General features: G+C 37.9%; 1 protein-coding gene across 1 annotated transcript in view; it reads left to right on the top strand.

Moving 5' to 3' along the window:
• The window catches only part of LOC134662764 (protein O-mannosyl-transferase TMTC1-like), a 321,732-nt gene extending 304,550 nt beyond the window's left edge, over positions 1 to 17,182 (top strand). The window contains exons 4-12 of the mRNA XM_063519052.1: positions 13,034 to 13,165; positions 13,658 to 13,831; positions 14,155 to 14,344; positions 14,549 to 14,670; positions 15,169 to 15,327; positions 15,582 to 15,695; positions 16,110 to 16,253; positions 16,715 to 16,914; positions 17,022 to 17,182. Coding sequence (XP_063375122.1) covers positions 13,034 to 13,165; positions 13,658 to 13,831; positions 14,155 to 14,344; positions 14,549 to 14,670; positions 15,169 to 15,327; positions 15,582 to 15,695; positions 16,110 to 16,253; positions 16,715 to 16,914; positions 17,022 to 17,176 — 1,390 coding nt within the window. The 3' untranslated portion in view covers positions 17,177 to 17,182. The remainder of the gene's footprint in view (positions 1 to 13,033; positions 13,166 to 13,657; positions 13,832 to 14,154; positions 14,345 to 14,548; positions 14,671 to 15,168; positions 15,328 to 15,581; positions 15,696 to 16,109; positions 16,254 to 16,714; positions 16,915 to 17,021) is intronic.
• The last annotated feature ends 10,043 nt before the right edge of the window (positions 17,183 to 27,225 follow it).

Raw genomic sequence — 27,225 nt, 5'->3', positions numbered from 1 at the left:
CTTATTTTAGAAGTTACAGGGGGGGGACACACATTTTACCACTTTGGAAGTGTCTCTCGCGCAAACTATTCAGTTTAGAAAAAAATGATATTAGAAACCTCAATATCATTTTTGAAGACCTATCCATAGATACCCGACACGTATGGGTTTGATGAAAAAAAAATTTTTGAGTTTCAGTTCGAAGTATGGGGAACCCCAAAAATTTATTGTTTTTTTTCTATTTTTGTGTGAAATCTTAATGCGGTTCACAGAATACATCTACTTACCAAGTTTCAACAGTATAGTTCTTATAGTTTCGGAGAAAAGTGGCTGTGACATACGGACGGACAGACAGACGGACAGACGGACAGACGGACAGACAGACAGACATGACGAATCTATAAGGGTTCCGTTTTTTGCCATTTGGCTACGGAACCCTAAAAAACGGAATCCTTATAGGATCACTAGTGCGTCTGTCTATCCCCCCCCGCCTTTATCTCCGAAACTACTGGGTCTAAATTTTTGAAAAAATTACACAAAATAGTTGTTTACGTATAGATGACAGGAAAACCCATTAGAAATGTGCAGTTAAGTATGAGTCGGACTTAACTACGTAGTTTTGATCCAACCCCTATGGATTTTTAAAGACATTTCATTCACGTTCCACATAAAATAAAATAAAACCGGCCAAGTGCGAGTCGGACTCGCGCACGGAGGGTTCCGCACCATCAACAAAAAATAGAGCAAAATAAGCAAAAAAAAAAGCGGCCAAGTGCGAGTCGGACTCGCCCATGAAGGGTTCCGTATTTAGGCGATTTATGACGTATTAAAAAAAACTATTTTACCACTTTGGAAGTGTCTCTCGCGCAAACTATTCAGTTTAGAAAAAAATGATATTAGAAACCTCAATATCATTTTTGAAGACCTATCCATAGATACCCCACACGTATGGGTTTGATGAAAAAAAAATTTTTTGAGTTCCAGTTCGAAGTATGGAGAACCCCAAAAATTTATTGTTTTTTTTTTCTATTTTTGTGTGAAAATCTTAATGCGGTTCACAGAATACATCTACTTACCAAGTTTCAACAGTATAGTTCTTATAGTTTCGGAGAAAAGTGGCTGTGACATACGGACGGACAGACAGACGGACAGACAGACAGACATGACGAATCTATAAGGGTTCCGTTTTTTGCCATTTGGCTACGGAACCCTAAAAACAAGCAAAAAAAGGGTCACCCATCCAAGTACTGACCCCGCCCGACGTTGCTTAACTTCGGTCAAAAATCACGTTTGTTGTATGGGAGCCCCACTTTAAATCTTTATTTTATTCTGTTTTTAGTATTTCTTGTTATAGCGGCAAGAGAAATACATCATCTGTGAAAATTTCAAGTGTCTATCACGGTTCGTGAGATACAGCCTGGTGACAGACGGACGGACGGACGGACGGACGGACAGCGGAGTCTTAGTAATAGGGTCCCGTTTTTACCCTTTGGGTACGGAACCCTAAAAATTGGTCAAACCCCAATCATAGCTCGTGGCATTTAGTGTACCGCAACGCATTGTTATGTTTTACAAAGATTGTTTGCCTGTTTTTAAATACCTACACATATTTTGATACACTGAGCATGACCATGCCCTTGGCCGGTTTTTTAGCTTCTACGTTTAATATTATCTTCGGTTACCGCGATAGTTAGGTACTCATTAATATATTGAATTTATACTACATCAAGACAGACAAAAGTAAATAAATTCAATATAGGCTATATAATCCGTTTTAATAGTTTCCGTGTCGTTAAGAGATTATTATTTCATATTTTCATTATTTCAAACGTGACTGATATTGCAATATTTTTAGGTTTTCTATGGGTTGATAAGCTGAAAACTACTTATGTTTAAAATTTGAAACTTGTGGGTATGCTAGAAGTATGAGATCGAGAATGATTGCTCGTTCAAAGGTATTAGATGACTTTGTTGTCTCTATTCTATACGCCTTACTAACTCTATGTTCTTTATAGTGAAAAAACAAAACACAACGACATTGAAGAACGGAATTCTTAATTTAAATTTTTACAGATAAACTCCAATAATAAATATGATTCTTACTGAGCACATTGAGATAGTCTTTTGGTTGGAAAGCCCGTTCGAAATTTATTATTATTATTATTTTAACTTATTAGCATTTTAACAAGGTTGTATTTTGTAGATCTTTTTCTCACTCATACTTATAGTAGGCTATTCAGAAAAAAAAATATCCCACAGAAATAAGCAAGGAGAATTAAACTTTGTGTCAAGCACATAAGTCATCAATTGTAAATGCCAAAGTTGGAAGTAAGGATCTTTCTCGCTAAAACTACTTCCTTTTATGAAATGACCAGTGTTAGCTAGTAACCTTAACCCTAAGCAACCAAAGATCAGGCTGCAGTTGAAAAACTAATAAAGATAAAGTTAAGCTGATAATTTTACCGCCGTCTCCATGACTGTTTTAGTTGGGTATTGACTGGTCTGCTGCCTGTTAGCTATAGTTTTCGCGAAAATCGCCAGGACAGAGGTGATTTTTTTTGTATGAAAACTTGCAACTTTAAATGCATTTTTTAGCGAAACCACTGCGCTCTAAAATGAAGTCAAAATCAGTCCATCGGCTCAATTTTTTGCAAGCTTTCCAATGGTACCTGACACGATCCTTACAAATAAAAAATATTTTCAGGTGACCCCTTTCAACCCCCAAATTTACCCCTAAAATAATAAGTAAGCGGTTTTGACTTATTAATAATGTTATAGTTTTAGCATTAGAAAGAACTTGAAAGAAGGTAAGCGATTTTGACATGTCTTTTAATTGAAAAACACTTTTTAAAAATCAATAACTATTACTTATGAAAGCAGAAGAATATAAATTCATAATTGTTACATATTTACCGTAACTTAATTTTAAAATGTTTTTTTTCAATTAAAAGACATCAAGATTGTTTACCTTATTTCTAGTGCTAGAAAAACGAACTATAGTGCTGGTAATTGCTATAACTGTTCCAAATTTTAGCTATCTACGTCAAACGGTTTCTGAGAAAAACACATTTAACTGATTTGCAAGACCGATGTGATCCCAAGTGTATCGCGCACAAAGTTTGTGCGGTACACTAAAAATACATTGTTAAAAATTGGGTAATGTGCGGAATCCTTGGACCGCGAGTCCGACTCGCACTTGACCGATTATTTAAAGCGCTAATGGTAGTGCTCCACATACCTACCTACGTTTTATCACGGATAATCTTATGATAAGTATATACAGTGTGTAAGTCAAATACGGGCAATAAATTAAACCAGATATAGAATTTACCCGTCTTATCATTAATTAAGATGTTTTTAGGGTTCCGTAGCCAAATGGCAAAAAACGGAACCCTTATAGATTCGTCATGTCTGTCTGTCCGTCTGTCTGTCCGTCTGTCTGTCCGTCCGTATGTCACAGCCACTTTTCTCCGAAACTATAAGAACTATACTGTTGAAACTTGGTAAGTAGATGTATTCTGTGAACCGCATTAAGATTTTCACACAAAAATAGAAAAAAAACAATAAATCTTTGGGGTTCCCCATACTTCGAACTGAAACTCAAAAATTTTTTTTTCATCAAACCCATACGTGTGGGGTATCTATGGATAGGTCTTCAAAAATGATATTGAGGTTTCTAATATCATTTTTTTCTAAACTGAATAGTTTGCGCGAGAGACACTTCCAAAGTGGTAAAATGTGTGTCCCCCCCCCCCCTGTAACTTCTAAAATAAGAGAATGATAAAACTAAAAAAAAATATATGATGTACATTACCATGTAAACTTCCACCGAAAATTGGTTTGAACGAGATCTAGTAAGTAGTTTTTTTTTATACGTCACAAATCGCCTAAATACGGAACCCTTCATGGGCGAGTCCGACTCGCACTTGGCCGCTTTTTTTAAGTTACACTTAATTATGACCCCGTGATAAAAATTTTCCACATGTACCGAGCAGCAATGTACTGTGAACATTAAGAAACAGAAGATGATAATGACATTACGAGATACGAGCTTTTCATAGTAACTGCCAACAAGCGTTGACAGTTACTTTAAAAAGCTCGTATCCCGTAACGTGTGTGGTGTATTACATTGCGGGCCGAATTATTTTGTATTCTTGCAAACCTGGTTTTGGAAGTTTATATTACTTAGTTCACTACGAATCGAAGTTTTATTTGAGTCGTTGATACCCTGACCTGCACGACGACTACAGTTAAGTTACTTGAAGCCCAGTGAACTATCAAGTTACTCGCACATAGTAAACACGTCACATATAGAAAACTTGGCCACATTTCCCTCGTGCCTTGGCAGTTTGGGAGCGGCTTTGGTCGGCTTAGAAATAACTCGCGATTTGACCGAGAAACTTTTCCACAGGGTTCCTTCTAAAAAGGGGGTAAGAACCGACCATTTCTAATAGGAACTGAGTCTTTTGTAGGGCTTTGTCTTAGTAAGTTGCGCCGAGTTGTGAAAAGGTGGTAACTACCGAATGTTTTCAATAGGAATCGGTCGTTTTGTAGAACTTTTTCGTAATAAGTTGTGTTTAGGTACGTTATTTCAGTTTGTTTCGGGTTCCGAAGTTTGCCAAAAGAAATATCGCTTGGGTTATTTCAGTTATTTGGCATCCAATTTAGTAGGTAAATTTGATGTAGGATATAGCGTTAAGTAGTACCTACTTAGTACTACTTAATGCTATATCGGGGTTTCGGGGAGTCCGACAAAAACTTGCCCGGTTCTTTAGGGTTCCGTACCCAAAGGAGTAAAAACGGGACCCTATAACTAATAAGACTCCACTCATCCACTGTCCGTCTGTCCGTCTGTCCGTCTGTCCGTCTGTCCGTCTGTCCGTCTGTCCTTCTGTCCGTCTGTCCGTCTGTCCATCTGTCTGTCTGTCCGTCTGTCTGCCCGTCTGTCTGTCACCAGGCTGTATCTCATGAACCGTGATAGACAGTTGAAATGTTCACAGATTATAGATTTCTATTGCCGCTATAACAACAAATACTAAAAAGTACGAAACCCTCGGCGGGTGAGTCCGATCCGCACTCGGCCGGCTTTTTAAATAAAAATGTGTGAAAAATCATGAGCCATTAAATGAATATGCGGCAACCGTTTACCACCGGGGAGTTTTATGATAAAATAAATTTTGAATTGTAGTATATTGAATATTAATAAGATAAATGATAATATTGATAATGCAGACGCGTAGGTACTTAATGACTGATATTTACTCATACATCCATAATTGGATATTCAGGATGTTAATGAAAATAATTTATTCATGAAATCGTAAAGAGCGAATTTGTTAATGTTGATATTAATCAAAAAGTTGGCCACGGTTGCAATTATTAATACTTAACAGTTGTTGAGTGCATTATTAAAATGTATAAACGATATGGTGATTTTACGCTGCTTAAGGCGCGGTGAATAGTAAAATGCGCTATTTTGAGACGATATTTACAGACTTTTACAAGGATTTCATGCATTATTTTCTAATATATATATTATGTATAACTTCAGTCTTTGAACTACTTGTTTGCTTGTCAGAAACATGAAGGCTTATAATTTTCTCGATAGACTTTTGAATTGAAAACATGCTTAACATTGTTTTTTTATCCTTATTTTAGAAGTACTACGAAGAAAATGAATGTGAAACTTACTTCATTCGATAGCTTTTAAGTAAATGTACATTTTTCCTTGACCTTCTACCGATACGTTAACTTTTTCATTCATAATTTTATGAATTCAACATTTTGCCTACGAAATAAGACCCTACGCGGCAATACCTTGCGCCCACTCCTCACGCCAGTACGCCCGTGACCACTGTCAGCGTCGGACCTGCTAGTTTAGCGGACGTCTCATAAAATGGGTAATGACAATATAAAAAAAATATGCAAATATCTTATACACACAAGGTTTTTCAACATGCTAACGAAGAAAAGCAAAATTTTTCTTATATACGGTGACATTTCAGACATTCGTCCGTCATATTGTCATTTATAACAAGATGGGCAGCAAAGGCACACACCCATCAAGCCAATTCGGAATTCAGCCGCGATTGAAAATTGTGTAGGTAAACATATTTTATAAGGCTTACCTACACTTTTTTTGCCTAGCCCCCATCCGCCAAGTCCGTACCGTGCGATATGGAACTTTGTTCCAAAAATGCTTTATAGCCATTTTATGAAACCGTTGTTTTTTATTAGGGGTCCGGGTATCCGTGTTACACGCCGAAACGAATACCCGTGTTCTTAAGCCCGGCGGTGCTAAGAACACGGTTTACACGGAACCGCCGGGATCCGGATACGTACCCAAGAAACGTTCCTAAGATACGTGTCTCAGACATGGACCTAGAATATTACGGACGGACTGTCACCTAAGGCAAACTGTGACACTGCAATGGCGGACGGTTTGAATGTGTGCGTGTAGACGAGTGTTACCATGTAACACAAATTCTCCCCTAATGGTGAAACAATTATTTTTAATATCGTCCTTGTTTTCAAATAAAAAAATTAGGACAGTTTTACGTTAGATAATAAAAAAGGTGTGTACGTATCTGATTTTATAGGTCTTGAAAATGCGCAATATTGCACAATTACTTTGTGCAAACATTATTTTCAATACCTAATGATATTTAGCATCGTAATGAAATCAATTAGTCATGTTTTTTAATTTATACATTTAACTTGAAACATATCTGGTTTTCAACAAAAAAAATATAATACATAAAGTCCGTCAACCAAATCTTGTCAGTAGTAAAAGGCGGCAAATTTGAAAAATCGCGGGTTAGCAACACTGTGTTCGAATAATTCCAAAATGCGTGTCATCTGTGTTTTATCTGTGGAATGTGGATCGTGAACGACAGCCGTCACCTTATTTGTTTTCATTTGGTTTTCATTCTGAATCGTTTCTGTTTCAAGAGATATTTCTGCTGTCACCATTAAATACCAATACATTAAATAAGAATAAGCAAAGCTAAGGGGCCTACAATGTACAATCATGCTCGTTGATGGTAAACATTATTAAAAATTGAGGTTATGACAAGTACATACTGGAAGAACTCTTTCGAACTTTTAAAATTATGTTCAGTTTTTTTGTTTTAGGGTTAAAAGGCATAAATAAAATTAAAACGTATGCCTAAATCTATCCAACAAGACCATAAATTGTGTCCTGGAAACCGTCCATAGGCCCACACGTCTAATATTTTCAGCAATCAGTTGTGACTATTTACAAAGATGCAATAGAATACTACAGAGTATTATGCTTGGTTGAAGTGACCCGGTAACATTGGTAACTTCATTATATTTTTTTAAATTAATGACCTGAATTATAGTGTAAGCTAAAGTGACCCTTATCTTATTTACCTTTAAATTAAATAAACACCCAAATATCAGTTGTTTTATTTTTAATATGTAATCCTATTGTACAATATATACCAATCAAAAAAATTACACAGGTATGTCATATTCATCCAGAAGAGTACACTAATTTACATTAACAAGTGGCATATTATATTGTAAATAACAAATATATGCACTATCTAATTATCTGCATTTTGATATGATTTTATTTTAGTAAACTTAGAAGACATAGATAGGGAACAAAGAGAATATAAGCACTACGATAAGGAGTTGTTTTAGATATCTTCAAATTTGTTCATCATTTTGATTAACATTGTTTTAACATCGCTTTTAAATTGTCCGTCCGTTTCAAATGTTTTCAATAAACCGCGAGTGACAATTTGAATTGACGTACGCAGGGCGCGCTCAGCGGAAAAAAAATCTTTTGGTTCGATGTACATTGCTGCTTTTCTTAGCGCAATACTGCTCTTTGAGTGTTGCCCTACTTTAGTTTGCTTTACATTGCTACTGACAAGATTTGGTTGACGGACTATAACAAACAAACGTTAATTATCAAACATGCATGTAAGCGTCTAATCTCCTTAGTATCGGGAAATTACCATACCGACCTAGTTTGAAATTCACAATCAATAATTTAACCATTTACCTAAATGATCTCTTAATACATAATGATTTAATAAGAAGGGTATCAATTACCCTACTTTCGGGAAATTACCCTATTCATGTTACTGGTCACACTCCTGTTTTGCAGTTTGATAATTTATAAACAACAAATTATAGTGGTTTTACGTACTAATTGATAAACTTAAGTATGACAAGTTATTCCGTGACTTTTTTTCTTTCGATCGGTACAATTCTAGCAGGATTTAACTACGCATGCCGGCATATTTTATATTTTTCTTCGACATGTTTACTTCAATGACGTTTCGATTCGTCTGACGGCAAACTGGTGGATGTGGGCTGTCAATGTGTGTGTGTGTCACGCGTAAATACTATGAAACTGGTGGATGTTGGAATCACAGTTGTGTTGTAAGCGAAACTCTGTCCGTAATATTATAGGTTCATGGTCTCAGATACGTATCTCCATTTACACGGGTACTTAACACCGGCCCGAACGGATCCGAAACAGTTTAACCCAATCAATGCTCTAGGTCTGGGTATGCAAGGTCTAATATTGAATGTTGACTTCAGATGAACTCGTTTGGCGTACGAATTTTTAAAAATTATTTATTTATATTTGATATAACATATTTAGCCAACTATACAATACATATATGAATCAAAATAGGTGTCCCTATATTCTATATTGTTTACTATTTTTACCTACTCGAGGTTTAAAATTATAAATAGTCCCTGGTTTAAAACCTTCATTTTTTTAATATGATTGCTTTTAAGCTAATATAACCATTTCATAATTCTATTTCAAAAGAAACACATTTTATATAATTATGAAAATAGACAAAAAAATACCACCCGTCTTATCTCCGAAACGAATACCTGTACATATATAACAGGAAAACCTATAAGAAGTCAAGTGTGAATCAGACTTTAGAAAAAAACAGTATTAAAAAATGCGCGAAGTACGGAACCCTTGGGGCGAGCGTCGACTCGCACTTGGCCGATTCTTTATCTATTTTTAGGATGTCCTTGCCCTCGGGTAATATCATTTATTTAAAGAATCCTAAATAAAAGTAACATTAATCATAAAAACCGGAAAAGTGCGAGTCGGACTCGCCCACCGAGGGTTTCGTACTTTTTAGGGTTCCGTATCTCAAAAGGAAATAGGCTGTGACGGACGGACAGACGGACAGACAGACAGACAGATGAGTGATCCTATTAGGGTTCCGTTTTTTCCTTTTGAGGTACGGAACCCTAAAAACGGAACCCTCACTCGTGCGTCTGTCTGTCTGTCAGTCACAGCCTATTTTCTCCGAAACTACTGAACCAATTAAGTTGAAATTTGGCACACATATGCAAGTTTGTAAGTTTTGTGACCCAAAGACGGACGTGTAACGTAAATAAATGAATTTTAAATATGGAGGCCAGGGGTAAATGAGAAAATTCAAAAAAAAAGTTTTTCTAATTATATTGTGTTACATATCTATTGAAAGAACTCATTATAAGAATCTAAAATATATATTTTTTATAATTTTATAATAAATAGTTTAGCAGTTATTCAAGAAAATAGGCAAAACATGACCATTCCCCACCTCTATCTCCGAAACTACTGGGCCTAATATTTTGAAAAAAAAAATACACAAAATAGTTTGTTACCTATAGATGCCAAGAAAACGTATTAGAAATGTTCAGTCAAGTGTGAGTCGGACTTACTGTACGGGACCCTTGGAACGCGAGTCCGACTCGCACTTGGCAGGTTTTAGTATTTGTTGTTATAGCGGCAACAGAAATACATCATCTGAGAAAATTTCAACTGTCTAGACATATATCACGGTTCATGAGATACAGCCTGGTGACAGACAGACAGACGGACGGACTCTTAGTAATAGGGTCCCTTTTTTTCCCTTTGCGTACGGAACCCGCGTTATCCTATAAATTGAATACGTTTTATTCAATTTATAGGATAACGCGGGTACGGAACCCTAAATAACAAAACGCTTTAACAGAAGCATGTTTTTTATTTCGTTAACTACGAGATTTAAAAAATCTTACAAACGTATATCTTTTTCATTCCTAATTTTTAAGCCATTCAAAACACACCCATATATCTCAAACAATAAAGTTAAAACTCCAATTGAAATAAACAAATCGTAAAACAGAAACACTGAAACACTGCAATACAGGGTGGAATCGGAAAATTTAAGCATCTAAAATAGAGAAAAGCGAATAGAGAATGATTGATAGAACTATTGGGGAACAAAGGACGGTCGGTGACAAAAATAGGGCAATTCTAGTCCAATGGGGATGGGGGAATAAAACGAATGGGTAGAGACAATAGAATGACGAAAACTAATCTCCGCTGGGTCGAAGGAAATTCGGCTTTAAAGCTGTCATAAACGGGCGTACCGGATCGTGACCTTAGTCCGGTCCGAGGCCTGTCCAATCGTATGGAAGGTGGTCCGCCGTACGTCCGTTAAGTACTGAGTGAGAGCATAAAAGAGATATGCTAACCGTCTAGTCCGCGGTTCGGTACGCCCGTCTGTTACAGCTTTTACGACAAACCACGTTGAGGCGTTCTGTACAAACGAATGAAGACAATGAAGTCCCTATTCTCATGTCACTCGTGATCAAATATCGTGCGGTTTACCTATATTTAAAAAAAATATACTTAATTGACGTTTCGTATCGATAACTGTTTTAATATCTATGGATACTAGAATAGAGACCCACTTGAGTTTTGACTATTGTTCCAAATTTAAACTCATGTTTTTTGTAACTTTAAACGTTACAAAAAATCTGTAACGTTATAACTACTTATAACATTAAAGTACAGATTTTACCTACTACCACAGATAAGAAAGTTCTCATAGTAAAATTGGTTGTAATAAAGCTTGTCATTTCCTACAGTTTCTGAACGCATTATAGGGCACTAATGACATGTGTGTACCTAGATAAATACTTAGACATGTACATTTTTACGTTACGTATTATGCATTTGACGTACCCCTCCCCCGCAAAAATCGGTAGATTGTTTTGTACAGAAAATTACAGACAAGGCGTCTCCATTTAGTTATATCCTCCAAGGCTGGAGTAGAAAAAGCTTTAAAAAAACTCGCCTGTTTCCCGGCACTAGTGAAACGCCTACGAAAATTGCACGCTAACTGGAATTAGTTCGACATTTATGAGATTTTTTGCTCCAACTTTTTAATCAGGAGATTTAAAATCGTTACTGTCCCAGCTTACCGGGGAAAAATCACGTAGTTTTCAACTAGCATTATAACGTCCATAGCAAAGGGGATGTTATAAGTTTAACACGTGTTATTAGTTAATCTATTCTGTCGGATTGTTTTTCCCAAACGGATTTACCAATTCGAGGAAAGTTCTAAAGTTATGTCCTTCGAGATAATTCTACTTTAGATTCATCATCTTCCTCGCGTTGTACCGGCTTTGATGAAATGTGTCAGGGATTAAAACTAAAAACTAAAAACGGTACGCGTCACTGCGATTCCGTACCGTCACCGTTATTTGAGCAGCTGTACGCCTCCAGTAAGGTACATACCAGTCTGGCGAAAGTCTCCTTATAAAAATCGTTGTATGAAGTTTAAGCTAGCTGGTATGGCGGATATATATATCTTGCTCTAACAGCGGCATCCCTTTCTCACTTACCTTCACATCCGCCATTGTCCGCCATGATTTATGTTTACTGTTCGCCGGGCTTTTTGAATCGTGCATTTTTGTGTTTAAAATCTGTTGATATTTACTGACTGATTTGACGTAACAGTTACGACCATAACTTGGTTTGAGCCCGTGAATGTGTACCTATTATGTGATCTAAAGCAAATATGCACTACAAAACGTGTGAGATTTGCGGTTTAAAGGCCGGTCGTGTTGGTGGTTGGTGGTCAAAACGAACATTTATGGCTAAATTTCCATTGGATGAAGATAGGTAAGTTCAAAAATCTATTTGTTTTTCTACATAAAACACATAACGCATGTTTCTTTAGAAATTAAAAGAAATTCTGGAATAAAATAATATCATTGTAAAAGTTAGTGCGGTAAGTACCCAGATAATATCGATATTTTTTCTGACCAGTTCTTAGGTCTATGTTATTGAAAAATGTTTTGGTTTCCCTTGTCATGGGTATATATAAATAGAAAGAGAAGAGCAAAAACACTACTTGACTAAAATAACCCGAGTATAATAACTTTCTATTAATATCGAAAAAAATTGCTCCTTTCCAGGTGTAAAAGATGGGTTCAAGTGACTGGTAATGAAGATTTAGCCTATGTGCCTATTGAAAATCAAGCAACCAAGACTGACCAACTGCTGAGGCGACTAAACCTCTTATTAATCAGAAACGAATGCGGAATTAAAAATAGATCTTTCGCGGAATTAGAAGACCCCTTAGTAGACACTGTAAAAAAGGTCAACAACAGGGTATATCAAAGTAGTAAATATTATTATAAATGATCTAATAAAATTAATTAATTAAAAAGAAAACTGTTGTTATAATTTATTACAATCATACTTTTCGTAACTTCTAAGTAGAAAAATAGTAGTTACGAAAAGTACTTATTGCGGAAGTTTAGTAATTAGTCTAAAAGCAACACATTTTTTTTTTTCAAATTATCGATATCGATAAAAATATCTAACAGTGTGTGAAGCACATCCCTTTTTGTTGCTCATGTTGGCAGCAGTGCCGTCCACATCTGCTGTCATCAAGCTGTCATAATTTCTGTCCTATTGGTACAGGATTCTAGCATACGCTTCATACTACTCAGAATTTCAGGTGGCTAGTATGGAAGTACCGTCTCTTAAAACGTAGTGATTATATTCTCTTTGTACATACCTACACATAGTTCCCTATACAGATCATAGGTGGCGCTGTTATTAGTTTTAATTATTTTAGGATAGCGAGTTTGTAACGTACTCATGTACTTTCCCAATATACGCCATAGGAACCATATGCTGTTTTGTCTCCAACTCCCCTCAAGATCCTCCGATCTCCCCGAGTCTAATCACAAAGTTTCCGTTCTATTGCAGATGCTCCAACCGTTACCGCGCTTGCTGGAGCGTAGTCCTGGCTGCCCTCAGCATGCTGGCGAAGGAGACTGGCCTCACTGCGTTGCTGGTCAACATAGTCTTGGACCTGTACAAGAGTTGGCCTGGAGCAAGGTAAATATTCATCACCATATCATATCAGTAATATGTTTACAGTACAGTCACCATCAGATATATCGGAGCGGTCAATGCGTTAAAAATATCTGAACACGCCTCTATTGTCCTGACAATCCCCTGGTTAGAGTGCGTGTTCAGATATTGTGAACACCTTGGTCGCTCCGATATATCTGATGGCGACTTTACCTTGGTTATATCATGCGAAACGAGACTCTTTCAACTCATTATCCAACTGATGGCTCCAAAATCTCCAAACATGGTTCAAACAGAGCACACGCTCGTTATTCCGCGCGGCTGTGTCTAAAGTCCGTATAGACCTCATGGTAGCCGATCTCCGGTAGGAGATGGCACTGGTAGAAGAATATATTTATTACAATAATTACATTTTCTTCCAAACCTTCTTCTTCTTCCTAAATACAAACACAAATGGCAAAAATACGGATAGGAAAAACAATTATAATAAAATAACGCTGTCTTCTCTAATTCCAGGTGTTCTCTCATGGTGAAATGGCGTTGGAAAGGCGACGCGTGCGCACGCATCACTATCGCGTCAGTGGGACTGGTATTATTGGCGACGGCCAGAGTAGCTCTGCTGCAGGGTTCGCTCCCAGCGTTCTCACCGCAAGACAACCCACCAGCGTTCCATCCTTCATTCCTGGTCAGGTTAGCATGTGTTATCTTGTTTCGTCATGACGATATAGGTAGTGCTTCTGGTGACTACCTAGGTTGCTCTTCTTCAGAACTCTCTGCCTGCCTTCTCTCCTCAGGACATTAATCATCTGTGAAAATTTCAACTGTCTAGCTATCACAGTTCATGAGAAAGGGAGAGAGACGGACAGTGGACTCTTAGTAATAGGGTCCCGTTTTTACCCTTTGGGTACGGAGCCCTAAAAACAGAAGACTCAAATCTTAGTTCACATCGCATCGTACTTCTAAACTTGCAAAACCTTTGTGCTGTTTCTCATTGTTAATCTATCAATTTCTAGACTTATGACGTTCTGCTACCTAGCGGCGTTCAACTGGTGGCTACTTCTCTGCCCGTGGACCCTAAGCCACGATTGGCAGATGGGTTCCGTTCCATTGGTCACCAGCGGATGGGACCCTAGGAACCTTCTTACGGTTGCTGCCTTGATTGTACTGATAGCACTATCGTATAGATGCTGGATAGATTTGGAGGTAAGATTCTCCAACATTATTTTTGACTTCTGGACATTATGTCATAATAAAAACGCTGGTAGCCTAGCGGTAAGAGCGTGCGACTTTCAATCCGGATGTCGCGTGTTCAAACCCCGGCTGGTACCAATGAGTTTTTCGGAACTTATGTACGAAATATCATTTAATATTTTCAGTTATAATTAAGAACCATTTCCTTGTTTCCAGTTCCAAAGACACACCCCAGCTGCAGTTGGCCTGATGCTGTTGGTAATACCATACCTGCCGGCATCGAACTTGCTAGTCACTGTCGGCTTCGTGGTTGCTGAGAGAGTGCTGTATTTGCCGAGGTACCTATGGGACAATTCCAATTATTTCCTTGCAGTTCCAAAGACAGACCTCTGCAACCAGTGGCTTGATGTTATTGGTAATCGCTTTGATCTTGCTGGTCACTGTCGGATTCGTAGTTGCTGAGAGAGTGCTGTATTTGCCAAGATATTTAATTGATAAACAAACTTCTGGCCTGGCACAGCTAAACTGTGGATTGAACGTGGTATTGCCGGTGGCGGTATACGAGCTTCAAACCCTTAGTAAAAAAAAACGCATACCCTCATCTTGCAACTCTTGTGGTGTTGTAGGTGTCCAGGGGAACGGTAATTGCTTACATCAGGCGATTCGTCTGCTCGTTTGCCTCCTATATCACAAAATAACTTTGTCATTGGAAAACCAGCTTAAATTACATTACATTAGACCACATTTAAGAAGTTCAATGACTTTTCGGCTTTTATTCGAGGTGGGTAGAACTTTTGTTTTTGCTTTAGGAACTAATTAAAGCCTTTTGCTTTCAGCGTGGGCTCAGTGATCCTCACAGCCTACGGGGTCCAGCTCCTCTGGCATCGCTCCAACCGTCGTCTGCTGGTGGTTGGAACAGCAATACTAGCTGCCAGCTTCGCAGCAAGAACTATCCTGAGGAACCAGGATTGGAGGACCAGGGAGACGCTATTGAGGTACACTTCCTTATAAATGTATACCTATCTTATTGCGCCGTTCTCTCTACAGTAACTCGTAAATTTTTAGGTAGATTTGGCTAATATTTTCCAATACGTTAGACGTGAGCTGCGAGCTTTCCCAAAGCTTTTTCCTTTACCTAAAATTTTATTAAGATCTTAGAAATAAATATGCCACTGGTAAATAGCCGCACTTGAAATAGCTATAGTAAAACGTGTAAGTAACTACTTAAATGTTTATTTGTATTTTATAGGGCGGACTTGGCGGTGTTACCGCACAACGCCAAACTGCACTACAACTTCGCAAACTTCTTGAAAGACAAGGAGCAACAAGAAAATGCTATCAAACACTATAAGGAAGCTTTGAAGTAAGTTCCACTTTACCTCAATCACTTATTATGTACATCATAAGCCCACCCAAATTAATTCTACTGTTGTGTTCTTTCGCTAAAATGCAATAACAAAAAATTCAAATATAAATATAATCTGAACGCACGGCAACGGTTTCATCATTTTCCTAGCGTTGTGGGTTTAGCCAGCCTGGCTTGTTGAGCCTGGGATCAACTGAGAAACCTAATCCTATGTCTGCCTGTCCACTGGAGCGGAGCGGTGAGCGAGATAAAAATTCACCAATAGAATTACCTACATAAAATCTTCGCTCCTCTTTGCTATTGGTGGATTATTATTTCTCTCATCGCTCCGCTTCCTCGCTCCGCTCCAGTGAACAGGGAGCCTAAGATTTATTCGTTATATGACTAACATATTTGCTGCTTGTCTTTCAGGTTGTGGCCGAGCTATGCCAGCGCGCACAACAACCTAGGCACCCTGGTGATTGCGTCAGGCCGGGCCGAGCACCACTTTCTGCAAGCGCTCAAATACAACAGGGATCATGTCAACGCGCACTATAATCTCGCTAAACTATACAGGTAGGTATTGTAGTCACAATAGCCGCTTTAGAAGCCAAAATGTGCATAAATTAGTAGGTATATACTATATAATAGTATAATGTATTCGTACGTAGGTCTTTCGGCCGAAGAATGTGATATTACGGCCGAATCCTGCACCAGAACAGGTACGACAGGTACGCAACAGAAAACTGCGTCGCAAAATGTTCATTAGATTTAGATCTTAAGATTTTTATTGCTGACTACCGCATGCATCCGGACAAGTGGGCTGGCTTATCTACCAAAAGCCGGCAGAGGGTCGTGGACGGGGCAGGCCCAAACGTGATGGCGGGATGACCTGGACAGCTTCCTGAACAACTGGCTGGAGGAAACACCAAATCGGGAGTCTTAGAAATCAAGCGGAGAGGCCTTTGCCCAGCAGTGGGACAGTCAGATAGGCTAGTAAAAAAATTACATTAACACAAACATTCTTATGATTCCAGGAAGAAAAACCGCCTCGCCGACTCCCTCAAAATGATAGAACGCTGCCTAACCCTGGAGCCTCGCTTCGTCCAGGCCTACGTGGAACTGCTCCACCTGAAGAGTGAAGACCAGAAGAGGGCGATCCTGGACAAACTGCTGGAGATAGAGCCGAGGAACTGGGAGCACTATGTGCTGTATGGGAACTGGTTTAAGAGCAGAGGTTGGTGCAAATGATCCCTATATCATACAAAAAATCAATAATTATAAAATAATAGCATTGTCTTTATGCATATATATTTATATAACCAAATGCATATATACTTCCAGGTCTTCTACCCATCTCTCTAAATTACTACATGACCGCCTTGAAACTCTCTCTCGCAAGTGGAGAGCGTCGCGGCGTCGCAGCACTCCGCGCAGCGTGCCTCGTGCTGCGACAGAAGGGGCAATGGGCGAGGGCGTTACATCTTATTATCAGGTAGAATTGTAGCTACTTTCACCTACCTCTCTCTCTAAATTCACTAAGAATATTTTTGTCTTACTCAGTGAGCAAAATGCGATTTTGCTCACTGAGTAAGAAAATATATTTTTCATCTCAGCAGCTCGAACACTGAGTGAGCAAAATTGCATTTTGCTCATATTGACTCACTCAGTGAGCAAAATGCGATTTTGCTCACTGTTTTTAAGTAGCAAAGTACCCTTGTTCGAGCTGCTGAGGTGAAAATTTAATTGTTGGTATATCTTAAGAAAACATGAGTGAATAGAGGTAAGTGATGAAGAAGGAATACATTTTTCGGGTTCTCTAATATGTTCTCACTGCTGAGGTGAAAAGTTTTGTGAACTACACGAGATCAAAGTTATTTACATCTCGTGCGCTTTTGACTCCCTTACTACGCTCAAGATTCTAAATTAGATTCTAAATTAGTAGAGAGATCTACTATAGAATCTTTCGCTTGCACGGGACTCAAAATAAGCACTCGAAGAAATATCAAACTTTGATCTCTTGTTGTACAAATAACTATTTTAAATAGCAAAGTACCTACCCTAGTCCGAGCTACTGAGGTGAAGAAAAAATAGGCTACAAGGGTTGCGCGTAGTTCACGCTGGACTTGAATGTGTTAAAAATTTACTTCACTGCTATCACTACATAGTATAAAACAAAGTCGCTTCCCGCTGTCTGTCCCTATGTATGCTTATCTATATCTTTAAAACTATGCAACGGATTTTGATGAGTTTTTTTTAATAGATAGAGTGATTCATAATTTGTATAATTTGTTAACCCCTGCGAAGCCGGGGCGGGTCGCTAGTATATGATAAATGAGGTCGTATATTACTTACAGATGGCAGACCGCCCGCGGAGACGCGCGTGCGGCGAACGCTCGGGCGCTATGGACGCGCGCGTGGCGTTTACGCAGCGAGCTGGAGGGACGCGCTGCGTTATACGCTCGCCCTAGGACAAACCCTGATCAGGTTGACACATCATAACCAAGGCTCGGAAAAACGCCCGTCACTTTGAAAACAAATCATAAATTAGGATCCAATATCTGGGAGACCGAGCTTTGCTCGGAAAACATATAAAAACTCAAAAATGTGCATTTTCCCAGAGATAAGACCTAGATAGATCGATTTTTCGCTCCCGAAAACCACCATATACCAAATTTCATCGAAATCGTCAGAGCCGGTTCCGAGATCCCCTAACTAAATATATATATAAATAAATAAATAAATAAATAAATAAAGAAGAATGGCTCATTTAAAGGTATTTAGGATCCATTTACGATTCGAAAGTGTTCGTTTACGGTCTACGGATGTCATACGGATGTCTGTCAGACAGAGAGACAGATGCACGAGTGATCCTATAAGGGGGCTCCGTTTTTTTCCTTTTGAGGTACGGAACCCTAAAAACAAAATTAAGAATATAATTCTTTCTTTTCCAGACAAAATCTACATGCCTCGACTACAGTCAACTGGAACTACGGAACCCTGTAGAAAAACACAACTTAAACACAAATATGAATACACTTCTTAGCGGAGCTAAAAACAATGCCAAAGACAAAAGTTGCCAAAACGAATGTGCCAAAAAAGTATCAATACCGACTCAGTATAAACCCATACATAATAAGAGCGAGACGGGGAGGAAGAGCTGCTCCTTGAAGAAGAAAGAGATAAAAGATGCGGACTACACGCCTTTCGTGTCTGACCATTTGATAAAGACTTATTAAGATAAGTTTAGTGAATTTAAGCCAATTTTATCGGGAATATTACCAAGATGTAAATCAAATTTGATTTTGAATAAAAGCAGTATTTTATGTAACAGATAATGAATAAACGAAAGGTGTTGTAATGTAAATAACAGCTCAATTTTAATTGCTTTGTAAATATTGGAATTGATATAACATAACTCTGATATAACTAAGTCAGTTAGGGCAAGTGCACCATGGGGGCAAATGCGTCTACCAGAGGCCACAGACAATCCAACCTCTAGACATAGCATAGTCGCGCTACCCCCTCTGCCACACATACGGTAGCGTTACTCCATCTTCGAGTCAATCCCGTGCCGTGATTGGTCCGTGTTTTTGAACGGACCAATCACGGCACGGGATTCGCTCACCTCGTCCCCCCGCACCCCCGTATTTTTGGCAGCATCGGTTTCATGAAAGAATTGGCCTAAGCTCAGTCTAGAGGTTGGATTGTCAGTGACCAGAGGCCTAGTCTGCCAAGCCGGATATGTCAGTAGCAATGTAAAGCAAACTTAAGTATGGAAACGATCCCTAGTATCCCTAGGAGACGAACCAAAAGTAGCAATATACATTGTACATCGAACAACGACGAAATGTAAACAAAACAGTTCCACAGATAAGATATAATTGACACGCGATTTCCGAACAATTCGTAGTGTTAATAACCCGCTATTTTTCAAATTTGCCGCCTTTTTATACTGACAAGATTTGCTTGACCAAGTATACATCCGTATAATAATAAAAGGTTAAACTCGTAGGTTCTTATACGGCGGCAAACAAGCGTAGCACGCATGATGGAAAGATACCCACATTATGAATTAATTCCATTCACTAAGTGGGTTTGCACTTTTGCAGCTGTGTTTACACGTTGCCGATCCTTTTAAAATCTAAGTAGGTAGGTACATTCCTTTTTAGGGTTCCGTAGCCAAATGGCAAAAAACGGAACCCTTATGGATTCGTCATGTCTGTCTGTCCGTCTGTCCGTCTGTCTGTCCGTCCGTATGTCACAGCCACTTTTTTCCGAAACTAAGAACTATACTGTTGAAACTTGGTAAGTAGATGTATTCTGTGAACCGCATTACGATTCTCATACAAAAATAGAAAAAAAAAACAATAAATTTTGGGGGTACCCCATACTTACAACTGAAACTCAAAAAAAATTTTTTCATCGAACCCATACGTGTGGGGTGTCTATGGATAGGTCTTCAAAAATTATATTGCGGTTTCTAATATCATTTTTTTCTAAACTGAATAGTTTGCGCGAGAGACGCTTCCAAAGTGGTAAAATGTGTCGTCCCCCCCCTGTAACTTCTAAAATAAGAGAATGATAAAACTAAAAAAAAAATATGATGTAAATTACCATGCAAACTTCCACCAAAAATTGGTTTGAACGAAATCTAGTAAGTAGTTTTTTTTTAATACGTCAAAATCCCCTAAATACGGAACCCTTCATGGGCGAGTCCGACTCGCACTTGGCCGCTTTTTTTGATGTACCTACACTGAGAAAAAAATCGTTTAAAACAATTGAAATTGCATTAACGTTTAATATAATGCTTTAAACAGTTTCATATGAGCCTATCGAACCAAGCAGTAAAGCTTACTGTTTGTACGTTTCGTAGGTACGTACCGTACGTAGGTACATTTGTTGATATTGTGAAAGCAGTTAATCTTAAGAGCCCATCAACGTGCACACTAGCGCCACTGCTGAATAATGGTGATTATTTCAATTTACCGAACATATTTAAAAAAGGGGCCGCTATGTACTGTATCTTGTATTAAAGTACCTACTTACATACGTTGAATACATCAAACTAGTTTCTATGTTGCTGGATTCGTCAATATATGCGTCCAAAGTTAAAACGGCCGTTTTTGTTTAGAGTTTATTTAAATATTTAGTTTATTTATATTTCGTTAAATTTAAATAATCACGATTATTTAGCAGTGGCGCTAGTGTGCACGTTGATGGGCTCTTAATGAAATCATGTATGCTCGATAGATCATATCACCAGTGTAGGTACCGTGATACTATATTTTTTGAAGGGGCTTCTAATCTTTTACTTTTACGGTTGTATTTAACCTTTTGGACGCCAATGACCGATATATCCGCACCGTAGGTTTAACGCCAAAGACCGATTAATCGGTCACAGACCACAGAGCAACATAGACCTACGTGCATATGCATAAAGTTCAATTTCAGTTTTGACACTTCGGTGACGTGGTGTCAGCGTGACAGCTTTTGTATTTGACACGGCGTCGAAAACGTTAAGGTAGGCGCACTTGTCCCTTGGACGCATTTATCCTAACAGATACTCACACATTAAGTACAATGTATTTATGACAATCTCTTTAGTAGGTTCACTTCATTAAGAATTGTCAAAACGTTAGTGTATAATAACTTTAGGCCCCTGTTGCACTGATACTGACAATTAGGTAGGTACCTGTACATTCCTAGGTCGGTAAGTAAAGATGGTACAGTCACCTGCAATAATATGTTACTCTTCGAAGGGCGCAAAAATATGTAACACGCTCTTATGGCTCTACAAATAAGATCGTGTCAGATATTATTGCAGGTGACTATACATCAATAGGTAGCTATTTACTTGTTAGACCAACAATGTACGGCTAATTGTCACTGTGAAGGGACAGTTGTAAGTCTGCCTTTTCACTGAGGCGCAGTGGAACGGCAGCCTAAGCGTTGTATAAGGGCCAGGTACCTATATAAGAAATGTAAATAGTGTATGTAAATAAGTAGTTAGTTTAAACTTTAATGTACGACATGTGGTAAATGCATGCAACGCTTTTAGTGTGTTTATTTCGATTAATATATATACAATAAATACATTTAAATAGTTATGTCGTTTCATTATAACTTATACTACAATAGGTACCTGGCGAAGCGACAAGGAACCGTGCGCGTTGGAGGATCTGCCACCTTGTGGCCTAAATCTGAAATACAATGACACTTCACGTTAAAGCAGGTGCTGCCCCCTACAGTATACGCACGCTAACCTCGAGCGTTGTAGGTTCTGCCATCCTGTGGCGTAAATTATAAACATTCCCGGATACGCGCAGAAAAATACGCTAGTCTGAAACCGCTGTCGCCCGTGGCTAAAATGAAACGATCACAAAATAGTTATTTGTTTTACAAGGGGGCAATCACTCGTGCTAACATCGATACCCGAGCAAGCGAAAGATTCCAAAATTGACTCGCTACGCTCGTGGTGCGAAAAATGGAGTATTGAGCGTTGCGAGGGTTTCAAAGCACGCAGGGTTAAACAAAATTTACCCCCGAGTGAAAACAACATTTTTCACCACACCAACCCGAAGTAAATATTAACTGTAAGATATCAACAAAATCAAATCCAAATGAATGTTATTTAATATTAAATATCATTCAAAATCATCATTAAAAAGTCAAAAGTCTACCAGAAAACATAAGAAAACAACTCAAAATTTGCATTTGATTACTTTGCCTCACATGTGAATAAAATGCACCTTTGCTATCCGTTTTTGAACAATCAAGAGAGCCTTTACCAGTTGGTGTGGTGAAAATACTTATTACGATAGGTACTCATAATAACTAAAAAAGACTTTTCGCAACTCAATAAAGTCAAGCACGAATACAATTGAATTATTATAACAGTTGAATGTAATTGTTATAAATCTATTTGTACAGTTTCACCGAAGGCAGTCATGCGTAACGCACAGACTGATTTGTTGTTTACTATTAGCGACCTGGCTTCGCACGGGTTAACAAATAATACTTACCCCAAAACCTTCCTTAAGAATTACTCTACTGATAGGTGAAAATCGCATGAAAATCCGCTCAGAACTTTTTGCGTTTATCGCGAGCAAACAGACAGACGCGGCGGGGGACTTTGTTTTATAAGGTGTAAGGTCGTGAACTTATTAGGAACTTATTAAAATTAATGCAATACGAAATTGAAGTTATTGTTATTATATCTATACTAGCGACCCGCCCCGGGTAAATCTCAACAAACCATACACCTAAAGCTTCCTGAAGAATCACTCTATTGATAGGTAGCTGAAAACTGCATAAAATCCGATAAGTAGTTTTTAAGTTTATCGCAAACATACAGACAGACAGGCAGATAGGTATAAAAGAATGATAAGGGTCCGAAAAGCTCAATTACAAAAGTAGTGGTAACTTTTTTCTTCCAAAATTAAATCTGAGTAACTGAATTATTATGTCGTTTTTATAGGTACATTACATATACATATTGTACCGCAATATTAGATATCATTAGGAACCCTAAAATTTCGGATGAAAAAGTTAATTACCACTATTTTTGAGGTTAGACAAAATCCTCCTCTTAAAATAAGTTTTTGGCAAAAATTTAATTTTTGGTACAAGCTTTTATCGCTGACTGTACTTTTCTTACGACAGACAACTATTAATACTCATCGAGACAATTCTAAAAACCCCTAACACAATTAGGTTGCGTTGTTTCATCACAGAGTTCCTATGGCCACCTCCTGTCTCCATCATCAGATCAGTTCGACAGTACCATATTATTGTATTATCATCAGAACTACATACAGCTGCCAATTTTCATGACGCTACGATCCTTATTAGAAGATGGTTAAATTAGTTACCTTAGATTCCATTACATAGTTAGTTACATACAGGTCGACCTAATAAAAGCTTGTTAAAAAACAGGGTACTTACCTACCTATAGTGCCCGAAAAATTTTCCGTCACAAAACTTGATTTCAGTAGGTAGGTACCTAAAAGGTAGCTTTCGTTATCGTTCTATTATTTTTTGCTACCTGGGCTCTAACCTAAACAAAAACAAACTTAGGTCGGTCTCATTACTCAAGGTCAACTCTAAAAAAGTTCTTCAATTTAAATCTCAAGATGGGGTTACCAAATGTTTAATTATAAAGTTGGGCAATTTTAGATTAATCACTTGCAATGGCCGGCGTTGCTCCATTCTGTGAAACGCTATTTTTATTGGCTACTTATACCTTTTTTATTCGCTGAATAAGCATACTACCCGCCTAATTTTAAGCGACCGTCGAGGTCTATGGAGGGTTTCAACTGCAAGGACGTCACATGCTCGTTGCTATACAGGGCTATAACCGCGAAAATCGAAGTGCGCAAATTGCAGGCATCTTTCTCTGTCACACTAATTACTCCTTCGTTGGAGACGTTGGAGTAAAAGAGAAAGATCGCCGCAATTTGCGAATTTCAGTATTCGCGGCAGCCCTCTGACCTGTTACTTGCAAAGGGTGCAAGGATTAAAGTGTTACAGATTTAAATTTTGGTCCTTAGGTGACAAAAGATTGCGATTATGTTAAGAAATTCTAATGAAGATATACCCGCCATTTTACAAAGGTAGCAATATGATACATAAGTCGACATGGTATTTTGTAGATAATCCTTGAAAGATGCTTGAACAGCGAATTATTCAGAATGCTAACTTTTAATACGTGTGCCAAAATTACAGATTAAAGATTTTTTTATTGTAGGTACATTGTCATTATACACTTAGCTGGCGTTTAATGAATAATATCTTAGTCTGTTATTTTACAGATATTGAAATGAAATTTAGAATGCAGTTTTTGGTAATTTTATTAAATCTTTAAGGCCCACTTGCACCATCACCGATTTAACCTGGAGTTACTAACTTAACTCTGACATTGAACATTGTAATACAATAAACCCCTTTTGCTACTACTCTCCGGACGTTTTAACATCACCGCCAACCCGCAACCCGCACACAAGTGTTAAGTGGTGCTAAGGGAAAAGAGGTACCTAGACGAAATACAACGCGAGCGGCGCCGCGCCGCAGGTACAACTATTGACATAATAATAAAAACAAGCCTATCTAACCTACCATGGCCTCAGACTACAATGTTAATAAGCTTTTATTATATTTATCTAGATAAGAACATTCTTGCATGTTTATTCCTAATGACGTCAATGCGTAAGTAAATAATTAAGGAATTGAATGACATTGACCGCTGAGTTTGTTGCTCAGTAAAATTGTGACTCACAACTAAGTAAATAACTATTAAAATTAAGTTAAAAATTTTAAAAAAACCGGCTACGATATTCATGTTTTTTTAATGATATAGGAAGCACATAAGCAGACTGATCACCTGATGGTAAGCGATTACCGCCGCCGCCTATACCTACCCACCTATGCGCCAATATGCGCAACACCGGGGGGATTTTAAGCGCGTTGCCGGCCTTTAAGATGGGAGTACGCTTTTTTCTTGAAGGTTTCATCTCATCAAGGTCGTATTGGTCCGGAAATACCGCAGGCGACAGTTCATTCTATATTTTGGTTTTATGCCTTACATCATTTTGGAAAAGGGCTGATACTCTTTAAACTGCTGGATCGACCATAGGTAAGAACCACCGCAACTCTGGAAACTCGCTTTCACGTAAAAAATCCGCATCGAAATCGGTTCATCTGTTTGAGAGCCACGATGCCACACACAGACATTGGCGTCTGACACCCCAATTTTTGCGTCGGGGGTTAAAGACAGATTAGCAGGATTGCAATTATATTATGTCGTTTCTGTTTATCAAAAAAGGATGTTTATGCTAATATTGAATGATCACTACAACAGGTTGTTAATTAACTAATTGTTATTATATAACAATGACAGTTGAGTTCTTTGGATATCACGCCAGCGCCACCGTTTTTGAAGTGAAAACTTCTTTAGTGGCGCTGGGCACTTTTTGAGGTGGGGAAAAAATGATAAACTCGAGACAGCGTAAGGCGATCACGTGACCGTAAGGGGCGTAAGGCGATCACGTGACCGTAAGCCCCGTAAGGTGGCCACTCATAATTTAAATGGCATTTAAATCAATAAAGAAAAACTCAATGTTATTTGACATTTATGTTGCGGACTCCTTTTCAAGACTTTACCTATGTTCAAATAATTTGACGTTATCATGGCAGTATGTAAATAAACATGTCAATGAAAAAGTGTCATCTTGAATGATAATAATATATAATAAATAAATAGAATACCTCCGCTAAACGTATGTATCGTGTTACCGGGCGTCGGTAACATAGTGAGGTGAGTTTTTACTTCTATCGGCACTCCCGGAGTGCAACCGTTGTTGCTCGTTTTTTTATATGGCTTTCTATTAATTTGCCAGTGTCATGTCGATTTGTGTTATCAATAATCAAAAAATTCGGAACGCTAATTCTTACCAGAGCCACAGTTGCTAATCCAAATGAATACTCAGGGGGTCATCAGAAGGGTTAGTATGGGTTAGAGAAAAGGATTCACAACTACTAGGTTAGTAATATTAGCACGCCACCGTTAATTTAAATATTACGGTAATGAAGTCGATTAATTACGTAGGATTTCTAAACTTTTTTACAGTAGAAGTGCGTTGTAAGACTTGTATTTTTTTACATGTAATGTTCTGATTTAATAAACCTTACTTGAAAGCAAGAATGTTATACGTTAGACAAGACATAACCATAATATGTATGTATAAAGCGTTTTTGGCGTTGTGGGCATGACTTTAGGTGTTTTTATCAAAGGGTAAAAATATATCGTCTCGGTTTAAGACATAGACATACAAACACGCATTTTATATAGGTATTTATATTCTATCAGTGATGATAGAATATAAATACCTATATAAAATGCGTGTTTGTATGTCTATGTCTTAAACCGAGACGATTACCCTTTGATAAAAACTTAAGTGTGAACTTGAGGAACCCTTCTCCCATCAATTGTATAAAAATGCATAAGTACCTACCCCACTACGCATAGCAGACGTAAATTACATTTGAAAACTAGTTCAAGCATAAACTTTATTGCACGAAAATAAGGTTAATAACTGAATGAAGTTTCCTGTGTCACATTCATAATATACGATTGTTATGCCATTATGCATGTCATTTTAACACGACAGATTTAACATTTATTTTAGTTAGACATATAGACATAGATCTGTAATAATTAAAAGTTAGTAACAAGTGTTGTTGTGTGTTTGTAGTGTTGTTGTGGTCTTTTCAATTAATTTTCGATTACTCCACAGACTTGATCAAAGTTTTTCAACAGCTGAGCAAGAAGGCAATTGATTTAAAATAACAATAAAATTATTTGGTCATTCACGATAAATATTACAATTACAATAGCTAAATGTTACCAATGTTAAAAACAGCAATGAAATGATTTAGTAATTCCCAATCACGTTTACTTCAATTGCCAAAATATTATAACCCCCATAAATTGCACAATACCTGTTCAATATATCATTCATGGTTCAGTAATCATTGCATAATATAACCT

This window comes from Cydia amplana, chromosome 3, assembly GCF_948474715.1.
Source record: "Cydia amplana chromosome 3, ilCydAmpl1.1, whole genome shotgun sequence".
NCBI classification, from domain to species: domain Eukaryota; kingdom Metazoa; phylum Arthropoda; class Insecta; order Lepidoptera; family Tortricidae; genus Cydia; species Cydia amplana.
The sequence above is the reverse complement of the archived record's forward strand: the minus strand, read 5'-3'. Positions and strand labels throughout refer to the sequence as shown.